The sequence below is a fragment of the Stegodyphus dumicola genome, chromosome 4 (assembly GCF_044657685.1).
Source record: "Stegodyphus dumicola isolate Sdum_Otavi_A_Nest chromosome 4, ASM4465768v1".
Taxonomy (NCBI): domain Eukaryota; kingdom Metazoa; phylum Arthropoda; class Arachnida; order Araneae; family Eresidae; genus Stegodyphus; species Stegodyphus dumicola.
The window spans coordinates 102575338-102591085 of NC_140771.1; the positions used below are offsets into that span (position 1 = coordinate 102575338).

At 32.3% G+C, this 15748-nt stretch overlaps 1 protein-coding gene across 3 annotated transcripts in view; it reads left to right on the top strand.

The window, feature by feature from the left end:
- Positions 1–15748, top strand: part of LOC118201335 (homeobox protein cut-like) — a 433633-nt gene that overhangs the window by 390200 nt on the left and 27685 nt on the right. For all 3 annotated transcript variants that reach the window (XM_085815283.1, XM_085815284.1, XM_085815285.1), the window contains 4 exons: positions 3991–4065; positions 6228–6334; positions 9825–9982; positions 12368–13003. In XM_085815283.1, the coding sequence (XP_085671409.1) occupies positions 3991–4065; positions 6228–6334; positions 9825–9982; positions 12368–13003 (976 nt within the window). The remainder of the gene's footprint in view (positions 1–3990; positions 4066–6227; positions 6335–9824; positions 9983–12367; positions 13004–15748) is intronic.

Sequence of the window (15748 nt, forward strand, 5' to 3'; positions counted from 1 at the left end):
ACCTGAAATCGTTTCACCTCTGTTAATTTTTGGATAAACGGAGCTCTGTTGTATTTTAGAAGCTGAAAAGCATTTCCGAATTTTCTTTGTATTTTTGTATAGAACATCATAGAATACACAAGCTTTTGAGAATGAACTCCCCAAAAAAGTCCAAATTGAATCTGTCCCTTCCAAATTTAATTCTAGCTATTTCAAATTTAAATAAGTAATTTTTCTATTACTTCAGTTCAGTAAGTACTCATGAAATTCTTATTATGCAATTAAAGAAAACCTGAGACTTTTCATTCAATATTTCAAGTCATATATATATAACATATATGTATGTGAGTGAGTGAGTGCACTGCTATGATGGCTTCCGACCACGGTCATGAACCAAACGGATTATATACCATCACGGCGGGGAAGACTCCAGAGTAACAAGGTTGAATATTAAATACTAATAACAGTTTTTACATATTGATAACTGCAAGGCACTAAGCGTTATTCTGGTTATCTGCTTTAAGTTCTGAACATTTGAAACATTATAATATTATCCACGGTTGTGTAATTAAATATACAACATCGAAAAGAGTACTTCGAAACATTTCGCCACCCTCCAGAAATTACCTGTCCACACCATTGGTAAGTCGCGACCCACTCTTTGGAAATCACTGCTGCAAGTCATTGAAATAAAGAGAATCTTCTGATCCAAAATTTATTAATGAGAAATAATGTATTCTGCAACTCTTCTCTCCCGGCTACTGGAATTCTAAATTCTTGCTGATACCTTTGAATTTTTCAATGGAATGCAACGCTTTATACCACCCATAAAAAGTATTCTAATATCACGGTTAGGATTACCTGTCTTGGACATTTATTCATAGCCGAGGCGAGTTCTCTTGCTATCAAACGCGCAGTGATTTGTTTGCTCCTGCGCATTTGTGTCAAGAAAATCTTGAGCGCATTTTTGTGGGAACCTCTTAAAGCAAAGAACCATCGCGAAATTCCTGCGTGCATTTTCTTTTTGAAAGTGATAAACTATATTAGGCAATTTCGGATTCCGCGCATCCGGACTTGTAGCGCCTAGATGTTGCCAAAAGAATTTGCATTAAAACTTAAAAGTCGAGCGAGGTGAGTGCGAGATTACAATGGAAATTCTTCGGCCACTGTCATCTATTAAAAAGGCGCCCTCTATGAAGGAAACTGTTATCTTCATAATCTCCAACCTGGTATTTCAACATATTTGTAAAATTCAAGGACTGGAAGAAATGTATTCTTTAATGAAACGGGAAGTGGTAGGAGCATCTTCATGGCTTGTGCCTTTCTTTCCTTTTGCACCGCTTTGTAATTGTTTTCTTCATTTCTCGACCTTGTTTCAGTTCATCCAAAGACTTGTTAAACCTTCAGTTATTCCACATTCGAATAATATGTATCTTAACTAGGATACTTTAGAACTAAATTTTCACCAAGTTTACACCAGGACAATAAGAATTCGTAACATCATTGTACGTTCTTCAAACGTTACATAATGATTTCAATGGTGTGGATGTAGTAATTTATGGACAGTATGAGGAACAAACTTCAAAATTAAGTTCTCAGACTGAAAATTGACAAATTATTAAATGAATGCACAGATAAGCTTTAATTATTTTTATAAAATGGATTAAGACTGAAGATTAAAACTACATTCTGCAAATTTTACATTTTAAGTATCAAACGATAATTGTGAATTCCCCTCCTCCCAAAAAATTAGGAAAATTTTATGCTTTAACGTTTTTCTATAGGTTGCATTCTATAGATTTCTATTTCAGCTGCCCAATAAATCTTTCGCTATTATTTCAGTTCTTCACAATTGGAGGAAAAATCATTCTCAAAGGTTCTGCATCCAGCATTTTTAGCACTGGAAGCAGAATATCGAAACAATTCTTGCTAGAATACTTTTAAAAATTCTTACAAGAGTACTCAGTTCAGAAGTCAAACAACAAAAATCAGCGTTATATTTACAAAATTAATTACTGTGAAAATTTTGTAAATATAACTCTGATTTTTGTTGTTTGACTTCTGAATTAGTATTTATTCGGCGTGTTATTGTGTCTTAAGAGTACTCAGTTCTAAAGTTCAGATTAGAATATTAGTTTTTTAAATTCTTTTCATTTACTTCTGTTACCGTATTAGCGGAACCACCTTAATAGAAGTGGCTAGATTTTAAAACGCGTCGAATTCTGGTAACCATGCCCATACTAATTCTTCAGTTTCATTTAGTAACGTCGCCATTTTCGTATACTTTCTTTTTCCGGTACTCCATATTGGGTTCTTACGTATTATTCCGTCGACCGTGAAAGTTGCCTGCTATCAAATTATGAAAGTTGGAGGAAATCTCGACCAAGGGTGCCCCAATCATTCATGTTAAATTCTTCGGCCGCTGTCATCTATTAAAAAAGGCCTGTTTGTCGCCTGTTTGTTTAATAAACAATCGTAATTGGACCCGCTTCGTAAAACGTCTTCCATCGATTTCTGCTCATCGAGAATCAACAGGGTTTAGATCTAAAGAAAGCGCAGATGATGTAAGTGTGTTGTTACATCACGGTTATTCCTAATTGGCACTAAATCACGCTGCGTGGCAACAGTATTAACTTCCAGGATTTGTCAGCAATGAAAGGAACTGTAGTAAAAGTTTTGCAGGAATACAGTATTTTCCAGCACAGTCGCAACAGGTAATAATTGCTATGAATCCATTCTCAAATCGATTTCCTTTAAATTTCCGCCTGAAGAAATAAAACAAAAACATTCGCTTTATAAGTAGGTTTATTGATTGATTTTGAGGGTAAATACTAAATGAAACTCAAAAAATACATATAATAAATTATTTTTTGCAATTATAAGTCGTAATTATTTTTCTTCTGTAGAAAAAACGCCAAACTGGGGCAAGATGCTATCGCTAACAAATGAGTACCAAAACTATTTTATCGTTTAGGTCTAATTCAAATAGTCATCTTTCAGATTCGTATATTATTTACTTTTGAAGCTCCATTCAGTGGTCTTATCTGTCCAAATATAACTCTATTGATGTTATCTACAGTCGCATGTCATATCCTGCATTTAATTTGTTTCTATATTTTGTCTTTGTTGCCACACACGTAAAGAAAGATTTTTCACTTAAATATGTTGTTCCGAATGGCATTAAAATGTTTATAGCTGTGTGAGAAACTTCCGTGTATTTTGCATGAATCTGCAACCAAAAATTTAGGCGCTGCTCATGCTTAAATTTAGATTGTAATGTCGAATCTGTTGATATGTCGATAAATTATGCCCTTTCTTTCATTTTCATTGGCAAACCTTCTGATTTATTGTAGCAATCGAATTGACTTTATCCAGTCTTACTTAATTTTTTTCTCCTAAAAAATATTCTTTCATAGTTTTCTTCATTTGAAAAAAAATGCTCTGCTATAACAATTTTTAACACTGTCGTCTAATTTCAATTCATTTTTCATTAGAAAACTGTTTAGTTTCACAAAGCATTACACATCATTCTCTTTGTTATGACCACATGTTAAGTTTTAAAACTAATATATATCTAAATCTATCTCTACATTTTTTAGTAAATAAACACTAGTCAATTAGTGTGAGTGCTTTATAACTTTCTTTTGGAATTTTTATTTTGACACGCGGAACCGGAATACTGTGTGAAGACCACTGTTCTAATTACTGTATTTAATTCTGAATTCTTATTAGAGCAGTCATATCTGAAATTCTTATAAGAGTATTTAATTCTAAAATTAATTTTAGAATTTTGTTTAATGTACTTTGCCAAAAGTTTATTTATAAATTTCTTGTTTATTATGGTAACAAATTAAATTTATGTAACGAATTTGCTATTAACAGCACATAATCTTGAAGTGATATCTTGCGACTTGTTTTTGAAAGCTTTTAATAAATTTCAGAAATACGTTATGTGGAATTTAATTGTAAAAATATATTGCTCATAACGTGTTTTTAAATTACTTTCAACAGATTTCACAGCTGGTCGACGATATTCAAAGGTTGCAGACTATACTCAATACTCTACAAGAGACAAGTGCCTCGAAAGTAAGTTACTTCGTTTTATTACAATAATTCGCCAAACTGCATAAGTTTGGCTAAATATAGTCCATCTGTCTTCTATAATTAATTTCTTTATAGAATGAATAATCTCGCATTTTTTTAAGTACACCTCGGGCACGCCGTAATATGCCGATTGTAAAATTAACTCTATTTGAGTACACTACCATTTGCATCCAAAATAAATATCTATTGATTATGATGAAATGTTATCATAATACATAGATTAAAATGTTTTCGATATGATCCTTTTTAATTTTATTCAGACTGTATTCTTGGCCTACCAACGCCTGAGCGGTAAAGTCGCTGAACACTGGAGCGGGATCAGGGACTGGAATTCCCTCGAGCGGGTTGGCTGCATGAGTGTTTTCATGCATTTCCCCAACGTGTTATGTACTCACGAGTCAGTTTTTCTTAAAAGGTCTTCCACGGATTTTACTTTGGCGGATACCAGCGTGTGTTCCAACGTAATCAAAACAAAATCTACATCTGCGCAGTCGCTTTGAGTTCATGTACTGCCAATTACTGCATAGGCGGAATACTCGCATTGACATTATATGCCATATATGTTTGTAAAAGATGAGAAAACAGAAATATCGTATAGCAAATGTTTAGTAATAAATTATCGTGACTGATTCTGAATTGAAATCCACGATAAGTCAAAATAAAAACGTTACAGGACCTATCTTTTCCGTTTGCGTTGGAGTTCTAAAGATATTAGAACTGGTAATTACTAATTCGAATATCAAGGTCATTAAGTTAGCATTATTTATTTGTATGAATGCCAAAACGTTCAGATGAAAATTTGCTTATCAGTTTCTTAACAGAAATATAAAATAAATAATTGGAAGAATTTTAATTTAAAAGTACGTGCAATCGCCTATAGAGAGTTTCAGTGTTAGGAACTAGGCGAAAATTAATATTTAATTGATGTGGAAAAGTTTGTGTAATTGATGTAAGTTAAATGCGTAAATAAAATAATACTTTTTAAGAACACGTTTTAAATATCTAACAGATTATTAAAATGAAAAATAATTTTATTTTTAGGTAAAGTACAATGAGTAATTTCACTGAAAATGTAGATGCCGAGAATGTATTACATGACATTACGTAGATAAACGAAAAGGTCGTTTGGAATATGATTCTTGGTTTAACCGTATTATACCAAATGAATTTTAATGAACTGACAATACATGCGTATGAATGAGCTAAAGAGAGAAAGAAAATTTTAAATATAGTTAAATTTGTAAAAAATTCAATTCAATATGTAAATAACTTTTATCTGTTGCTTTTTCTTGATTCTCTAAGCAAAGATTAAATCTGATCCTAAATCCTGAATAAATGAAAACCTGGTGTGAAATTAAAAGCTATACAATTTAGAAATTTTAAACATTTAAAAAAGAATCGTTGTGATCAATATGATTCCACACGCGTGTATACGTTTGGTGATTTCAATGTAAAATTATATTTAATTTTGCTAAATATCCAGCAAAATTCGCAACTTAATTTCTATAATTTTCGTAATAGTTTTCGATTAAAATTTGACCTAATATGCTATGTTCCTTATGCTTATTTATTTAACGTTTCTAACACCACAGCATACATAATTTATAAAAGGGCACGTCTATCATTACTCATAAGCAGCTGACTTCGTTGCAGTGTTGAAAATGAAATAACGACGTTACCAGTTGACGTCAATCATTATTGCTGAAGTAAAAATATTAATTACTTCGAAAATGATTTGATGTTAATTATTCTTTTTAATGATGATTTGCCGCATGATTTAATAGTTAATGTTTGTAAAGCCCCAAATTAGAGTTCAGAGTTCCAAGTTAGTTTTCAACTTTGCATTTCAACTTGCAACAGATGTTAACTTGCTGATTATTATTACAAAAATGCATAATCACCTGCTTTAAGTGATAAAGCTAGTTGCTTGCTCTTGGAAGAATTATAGCTTTTCTATTATCTGCTTAGTTCATCTCAAGTGAGTTCAAGAGGTTATAGGTGCTTGACTTTAGATCACTTCACGTTAACACCACATCATTGAAGATCATCCATTTCTTCTCTGTGCGGTATTTATATTTTTAGCGAGGCTTTAAAATTTATATATTTGTTTTAACCTGCTTTTTATTTACTTTTTTTTTGCCTAGATTGCTCAACTCGAAGAACTGGTCAACGAAAAGGACAAAATGATCGTTGAACTAGGTGAAAAATTGGTCAGACAGCAAGATTACGACGAAATCAAGAAAGAACTGAGGTAATTTCTTTCAGTCCAGAAAGATAATTGCTTTTATATGAGTGGCATCGCTTTCAGGAAAAGTGACAAAACTTCTCCCACGACTTTTAATGGAACTGGTTTCGCTTTGAATGGAAAACAATTTCACGATTTTTGGAATTTGAAAATATTAAATAATTAATAAACACATTGCATAAAAAATAATGCATTAAAGTGAATTCTTAAAATGAGCTGTTCATTTACAAAACAAATTCACAAAACCTTCTGCAGTAAAGAAAAGGAAATCATTAATCGTTATACATATTTAATATCAACGTTAGATAATAATCTCGAATGATACCGTGAAATTTTATGAAATTTTCTGTAAGTCATAAAGGTAAATAAATGCCTGTAGTAAAAAAAAAATACTTTTAAAAACCATCTTAGAATAATAAATCACATTAAGTTTAAACTTAATGTGATCTCTTCTTATTCTCTGCATTAGTAGTTTTTGAATAATTAAACTTAACTTTTTCAATAATTTCTAAATAATAAATAATTGTAGGCCATTCTATATGCTATATAATTTTTTATTATTAATTTTTTGTTTTTGAATAACTATATCTTAACCGCATGAGCGTTCTCAGGTTTGCTTTCTTTAAATGATTAGGCTGTAAGTCGTCATTTCTCGTTTTCATAAAATTATTTAGAAATAAAGTTTAATTTTAACATTACTTTTTTAATTCTTCAGTATTTATACATGAAAAAAGTAAAATAAAAACGTAAAAAAATTATTATAGTGCTGACAAATTAGTTAAAAAATTATATTTCGTCAAAATAAATTATTTGGTACGAGTTAATTTCGTTAGTAACTTTTCAATTACTTTTTAACTTCCATAAAGTAGTATATCATTATTCTTTTAAGAGTATCATAGCCACTTTACTTGGTTTAATTTAGTTTCTCATAAAAGAAAGTAAAGCATTAGTTAAGGAATTTTAGACAAAAATTTACTGAAATGAAAAAATTATGCAAGTTACCATACTAAAATAACCAAAATATGTATTAAATTACAATTAATACTGTTGAAGTAAAAAAGTAAGTTACTGTACTGTTATGCTTTATGTAGTTAAATGTGTGAAAAAAAGGTAGACAAGAAGTATGACATAATTCTTAAAATCGAACGTACACGAGCCCTGAATTTGGAAAACAGAATTTATATGCAATATATTACTGAAATAGAAATATCCATGCTTCCTTACTGGCTTTTTAAAATGATTATATATTTTGAATAAGAAATAAGATACAAGGTAGGGGGTTATCTGATAACTGTTGGATAAATATTCCATTTATATTTATGCCTCATATGTATTATAAATTATAAAAAATAAGCAATATTTATACACAAAATTTGCAATTTGTGCCCATTAAAAAAGAAAATCTCATAATGGAGGGTTACCATTTTTTTTCCGTAGCGCGTAAAACAATCATTATATGTTATAAAATTAAAATTATGTATAAATTATATAGATAGGAGGAAAATCGATTCAAAAGATAAATTTTGGAATCTTAAATATTAAGGAGTGAATACGTAACAAAGTAGAAGCAGAGGAGCTACTAGTATTATAATAGAATTATCTAAAAAATGCACTTTTGGATTTAAAAAGTATTAAAATTAAATTTATATATGAATATAGTGAAACCTTGGTTGACGCACTTAATTCATTTCTGAAGGTAGTTCGTCATCCGAAATATTCTAAACCGAAACAATTTTCTCCGTAGCAATTAACGTAAAGTTAATTAATTCGTTCTCGGATCCTAGATTATTGCTTAGAAAAGAGTACTTTGTGTATAAGTTCGTAATGCAAAACCAATGGAATTCATTAACTCGAACATTTATACACTGTTAACGCAACTGTGTACGCGATATTTGCACAATAATAACGGCACCGCGTTGCCGATCTCTGCTAGGGACGTTTCAGTTGCTTCCATGTGAGAGCACGATTAGAATCTAATGTGGCATGAACATTAGAACATTATCCGCAGTGTATGAAAGCCGACATTCTCTGGAATACCTAGGCATTTTATAGAATGCCGAAAACTGGCCAGCAATGTTTGAAACGACTAACATTTCATATATTTCAATTCCAAATGACAGATCGGTAGAGTATGAAATATATCTCCGATTCATCACTTGCATTTTACTCTTTATTTGGAAGTGTTAAAATACGCGATTTTACTAAATTTTTCGTCAAAAAAAATCAATTTTATACTGAGTTGCATGAGAATGGAATATCAAGATATAGTATGGAGAAGGAATCATTGTCAATAGACAAGTAACAACGATTCGACGAACTGTCCAAATTTCGAGTTAATGCATTAAAACATTTTGTTCTTAACCAGAACTACTTACCAGAAGTTATAAATGATGTATAAAAAAGGCCAAAATGACTATTAAGAAGAAACTAATAATAATATTTAGTTGCTGAATCGCTGCGATGTAGTGCTTGTGGAAGCCAAAAGTAAACTGTTAAAGAATATGTCGCATACAGTATTACATCAGATACTCATGTACCTCATGAAGCTCATTTAGCTGTTGATATGGCAAATGTTAAAAGAACTTTCAAGTACAAAAGCAAAAGCGTTACATGTTAACAAAAACGAACCACGAACAAATACGTTACGTGTCATGCTATTGAACTGAGCATTGCTAGTAACAGCCTTATCGTGACCTTTGTTTCATGCTTTGCCTAAGTAGCATTTGTTATTCTAAAGAATTCGTATATATTATATACAATGCGTAGGGAAAGTAGATACTAATTCTCGTATTTAATACTTTGTCTAAAAACGCCAGGCATTCTCCAAAGTGCCTAAGTATTCTATGGAAGGCTGGCATTTCATCCTTTGTTGGTAACTTAAATAATAATATAATTCCACATTTCATGAAAATTCCAAAGAAATAGCTTAGTTCCTTAAATACTAAATAAATGATATAACCGAAAGGAAATAGGATTTATATAGTAAATTTGCATTTTGTGCACGTTAGAAAAGAAAATCTCATGCTGCAGGGTTACCTTTTTTTCTATTAGCCTGTAAAACAGTCTTCCTTGCTAATACATGTTTATGTGGGGAAAAGTGCATTGTCTGAAGGTGCGTGCATTGCAAAATGATAACATATTATATGTGACTTGAAATGTGAATAAATTCCGTAAGTACTACAATAAATGAACCAATTAATTTTAACACTGTCACTTTCATGAAGACAAGATGTCTATTAATGTTGCAAGTATTTTATTTTAAGTCTGGGGGGAAAAAGAATTCTTTCACTATAAGTAATATGCTTCGCGCTCCCGTATATAGTAGTTCCTAAAGTTCAGTAATAGGTAATAACAGTTGCTTGATCAAAAGAAGTAAAATTTTAATATATTTTATAATAAATGTTTAAAATAGTTAATAATAGTATAATAAGATCATGCGCATGTCCTTCAGAGTTTTGTATTTGGAATTTAACTTTATATGTGTTTTATTTTATAGTATACTGAAGTCTGTAGAATACAGTAACTCCAGGACATGGGAAGGTTCCGACGAAAACAAAAATCCAAATGACAAACCACCCGACCTCATCAAAGAAAATAACAAATCGTCACATTCCGAGATCAAGTCTATCAAATCTATAAAAACAGAAGAAAATGGTAAATAATCTGCTTCTTTCTTATTCTAAATCTCAACCGTTAAAAGTGATTTCAAACTTTGCAGTATGATAATTCACTTTTTTTGACATCCATTTAAATTAACTAAGTATGTTACATGAAATTGATTAATATCTCACAAAATGTTAAGAATATGTCAAAAATGTATTATTACTGCATATTTGTGCAAATTTTGTCACACGTATGTCAAAGCATTCTCAGCTTTTTAAAAAATGTTATAAATCTTATTGTATTATGCGGTATTACTTGATTATTAGTACATTAGGCCACATTTTGTTGTTCTATAATGTCCTCAGAGCCATTGAAATGCTGAGACTTCCTTCAGCAAATGCCCGTTTTGCTCAATTTTAACAATATTCGTGAGGAATTATGATATTGTTACTTGGCATGCCCCTGTATGTTGTGGTTAGCGCATCCAACCAGAAGCTTTGCGGTTCAATTTGAAGAGAGGAAAAATATGATTTTTCAAATTTCTCGTTCCGATGAAACCTTACACTCAGTACAGTCAGGTCAGGTACAACTGTGTGGGGCATCAAAACAGCATCAGAGGCAAAACTGGTAAAGCCCCTGCATACTAACCATCTGCCCTACAGGGGCTTCCAAGTGGCAGTTTATTTATAATTTTAAAAAGGTTGTAGGAAGTTTGCAAAATATTACAAAAAGGTTACAAAAAGTTCATAATAAAGATACACTAACTTCAGCACACTAACCATCTGACCCTTTCAAGGGCTCCAACTGGCACTTTATTTATAATTTTATAAAGGTTACAAGAAGGTTGCAAAAAGTTCGCAAAGAATGTTACAAAGGTTACAGGAAAGCCGCAAAAGTTATAAGAAGATTGCAAAAATGTTACAATAAGTTTCTCCTGGAATCATTGAAGGCGCATTATGAAACCAGAATTGATGGGTGACACAGGTTGTGAGACCTTGTTGATGCGGATAACCGATGAGGGATTTTATGTCTGTTATATATCTTTCATTGCTGCACCAATAATCTTTTAAATTTGCTGTCATAGTTATTTGAGTACCTAATGCGAAATCTTTCGGTTAGAAAACATGTAAAGAGGTGGTAGTGAGGATCTCCCTTTCCCCACTTATACGCAAATCAGTGACTGGTAAATTTCTGTCACTGAAATATGTGGGGAAGAAGCCATGATATATTACAAAATAAAATACGCTAATATAACAATGTTGTCATTGATCTCTAATAAAAAAGAATGTTCTGCGACCTTGTGGTTCATGATCCCATTGGTGTTGCCATTTTTTACGGGTGGCGGGATATTTTTATTTTATGTTTTAATGTAGATCTTAGCCATGGGGTTTTAATTTTATATCCAAATTATTCAAGCTCAGGTTTTCTGATATCATATTATGTATAATAGCACTCTAAAATGAAGCAAAATGAAATGTAGTTTTCCAATACCTATATTTTGATGATGCGTCTCGTCATATGTCCCAAGTCGTCCTTTAAGTGAGGGAATGTAAGGAATTATTACAGTTTTGCCATGCATGTTTTTGTAGCATAATAGTTAGTATATATGCAACTAGAAATAGACATCTGTATTATGATTCCCGATAATTAGACTGTTGCTTATTCTGCAAAAACATAGCAGTTTCTACAGCTTTAGCATATTAGCTATGACTTGCAGTTATGTTCAAAAGTATTTATAATATTGCAGAAAAGTCGTGGACAGGCTTGCTTGCCTAGGATGAAACTCTGGCAGTTATTTATTTCTAAGCTGTGTAAGTTTTCACGATGCTTCTTGACAATTATCATGCTTTGCTTACAGAAGTGATCTACAAGTGAAGAGAGCATGAGAATGAAAAATGTGAGTATTTATGTATTATCCCGTCGACCGTGAATGTTGGTTACCATCAAATCAAGGAAGTTGGCGGAGATTCCATCAGAGTTTCAATAATCATTCCTGAGGAATTCTGAGCCGCTTTTCTATCTGTAACACTTACAATAAAACATTCATCAGTCTCAAACAATCCACTAAACAGCCCTGCTGCGGATGTATTTCACCCGCTTCGATTTTGTGCGTCGTTTAAAGGCTTTCGTCGATTTCTAGTATTTTTTGGTCCTCCGATTTTACCGAAAGCTTGATTAGAACGCTCTTTACGAAACAATCTGTTCTCATGCATAGAAACACTTTTTATTTTTCTAATTTGTGTACATTGTGTGAGTCTATATTGTTAGTTATCTTATTTATTTAATTTTCGATTCTTTTGCATTCAAGATTTTTATGACTTTTAATAATGATTTAAATACTTTCAAAGAAAGAGATTATTTGATTTCAAATATTTATGTCAATTTCCGTGTGTAGAGTGTATTTAATTTGTAAATTTATGTTGTTTCTTGTTCAAGGCTCATCTCATAACTACCCCCTACGAAGCGTCGACAGTTTCGGTACGATGCTGGGACAAGAAATTGTTACGAATTACGCTCAAAACATCACGAAAGAAGAGGTTACCAGTCGGCCTTCTTCCCCTGTCACCAAAAGTACAGAAAGCTACCCGCTGTCGTCGGCCACTGTCTCCAGCAGTAATGCACAAGAAGACAGGAAACCTTCCCCTCCAGCGCTGGACGAGGCCACGTCTCCTCCTCTACAGTCCGCTGTCAATTTAACTTCTGAGCGGTCATCTCCTTCTGGCAACAATCACAGTTTGAAAGACATTGCGTCGCCTGTTAACGACAACTCATCCCTCGGCAAACTCCAGGACTGCCTGAGGCATAATATTGACAAATATGCTAATGAAACTTTGAACACTTTGAACATTGCGAGGTGTGTCAGGGAATTACTTAGCGTGCACAACATAGGCCAAAGACTTTTCGCAAAATTTGTGCTAGGTTTGTCACAGGGCACGGTCAGTGAGCTGCTGTCCAAGCCAAAACCTTGGGACAAACTTACTGAGAAAGGTAGAGACTCATATCGAAAGATGCACGCTTGGGCTTCCGATGACCAGTGCATAGGAATGCTGAAATCTCTTGTTCCAAGGAGAGGTAATAGCGTTTTTCATTTTAATGACGTTAAATTATTTTTTTAAATACAGTTCATTCATTCGCACGAGCATCAAACGTTCTTGAAAGTGATATTTTACTGATCAAAATGATATATTGTCTTTGCTATTGCGATAGTACGTCAAAGAAAAAACAATTTTTCAGAAGATGCGAAAAGCATAATAGGTTTACGAGGGTTTTAGTCATATGAAAGAGATGCTTGCACGTGCTATCTAAAATATATACGAATATCAAAAAAGTATCTTTTTAATTACTTTAATTTCTTGATTTAATTACTAATAAAAATAATTTCTTTTTAGTTATGAATGTTTGAATAGATAAAACTTCTAGCAGTCTCGTTTAAAAAACAGAATTTATTTATTTTTTTATTGCAAAGGGAATTGCTGATATAGCAAAATTTAAACGGGAAACCCAAAAAATGTTGCAAAATAATTCATTTCTAAAAGAGTTCGTGAACTAACTTCTAAACGGTGAACCATAATAAGTAAATAAAAAATTTCAATCAGAAACATTCGGATTACTCTCTAACATTTCGGAGAGTTTATTCCAAAAAGTTAACAAAATATTTAAAATCTTACAGAAACCATAAAATTTTAAGAACTGAAACCTGAACTTGGTTTTAAGAACTGAACTTGGTGTGCTCATTCCAATTTAACACTTAAAAATAATTTTAAGCAGACCAATTAGAATTTATTTACCAGGTAAGAATTATTTCTCTAAGAATTCATGATATAAAACATAAAATGATGTATTTAAAACGAGGTGTTAAAAACAGCAATGTCAAATGTTAGGGTAAAAAGCTGTCTATAACATTTTTTTTTTCGCAATAAATTATTTGGATGTGAAGGCATGCGCTTATTAATTAAAAAATAAACTTGATTATTCTAGATGTAGCTGTGTATTTATTTGATTGGATTGCTTGCGCACGAAGCTGGCAACAAATATTTATTACTGGAAAGAGATTTATCAGTGGTAAATAAAATGTTTCGCCCATAGAGCTATGGAAATCATTTGTGTATTGATGGGTAAACTTGGGATTACCGTGTAGAGACATTAGGTATTTTTGGAAGCAGGCAAGATGAAAAATGAGCAATCGCCTTCGCCAGGAATCGAACCACGGTCCTCTGGAGTACCGGCCCACTGTGCAGAACCACTACACCACGAAGGCACGCTAAGAAGGCGGGAGAAATACCTTATATACTCCCTCTTTTAAAGGGCGACTTTGGTTTTTATTGGACCCAATCGCCAAATCCTGGGTGGAGAGAAAACCTCATCCACCACCGTTTTAGTTCGGGCGCCACTGTAGAGACATTAGGACTTTTTGGAAGCAAGAGCGATTGGAAAATTAGCAACGCCCGGGAATCGAACCGCGGACCTCTGGAATACCGGCCCAGTGTGCAGAACCACTACACCACGAAGGCGGGAGAAATACCTTATAACCGTATTATTTTTTGCTTAAACCGGGACCTTCTTTTCCTCCAAATACGGACAATTTGGAGAAAATACTTATAAGAGAGAATAAAACTTTTTAGGATAAGTACTTTTTATTGAAAAGTTTAAATGAAGAAGTTGTTAACAAAAAACAATGGACAGTTAAAAGAAACTTTTAATAACTCAACTGAACATATCTTATTATTAAGAAGTTATTATTATTTATCACTAACGTGAATTTTTTTTACAAATTCATAAAAGTATAGTTCATATTTCACTATGTCAGTACTATCACAAACTTTTTTCCAAAAACATATAATAATTTTTTAAATTCATTAGTAAACATGCTAGAAATTAAATTAGTTTATTGTACAGTACAAAATAATCGCAAATGACGGCTCGCAAGTTGAACTAAACATGTCGCAACAGTAATGTGACCCACTGTTAGGTTCCAATGTTAACATTAATTGAAACAAGCTATCTAAAAAATGAAATAAAAATATCTGTTTCTGATAAGCTGTTATAAATTCGGGGAAAAAAGTATCTAGAAAGAATAAAAAGTCTAAATTTATTAGGCCACGTGCTATAATTTTGAGGTAAAACATCTAGACAACATTAAAAGTGCTTAGATCTAGGTACAAAATATTTAAATTAGCAACAGTGAATGTTACAGAGGGGATATCTTGACTGCCAAATCACTGCTTTATCTGAGTGAGGCTGCACTATTTTTACTTGTATATTATTAATTATTATTCACACTTATAAAATTTTGTCAAATAACCGGGGAAAAACTGCAAACTAGCCAGAACGTAGGGACCACATCTTCAAACCGGTATTGTCCCGGTCAAATCGGGCCGTGTTGTAAGCCTAGATAAATTTACGGTTCTTTTATTTGTGCCTGATATGAAAATAAACGCATTTACTTTCTGTTCTATATTCACTATATGACATAATTATTAATCATGGGCTAAATGCTGTATCAGTAAATCATACTTTAGCATCGAATCATCATTTATATCCGTCGAGTATCATAATTTATATTCGACTACATACGTATTCCTTAACTCCATATTCAAATTCGCAGTAAACAATTTCTAACAGTTTTTTAACCAACTAATTTTGAAGAATCAAAATGAAAATATAAACAACTCCATTTGTCACTGTTTGACAAGATAAATTTTACCTCCATATTCTACGCAAATCTGTTAACAAGATGTTGCTGAAATCTGATTTATGACTGCAAGATTGATAGGTGTTGAAGGCTAGTCAAACACATTTTGCTGGGGGAAAAAAGTG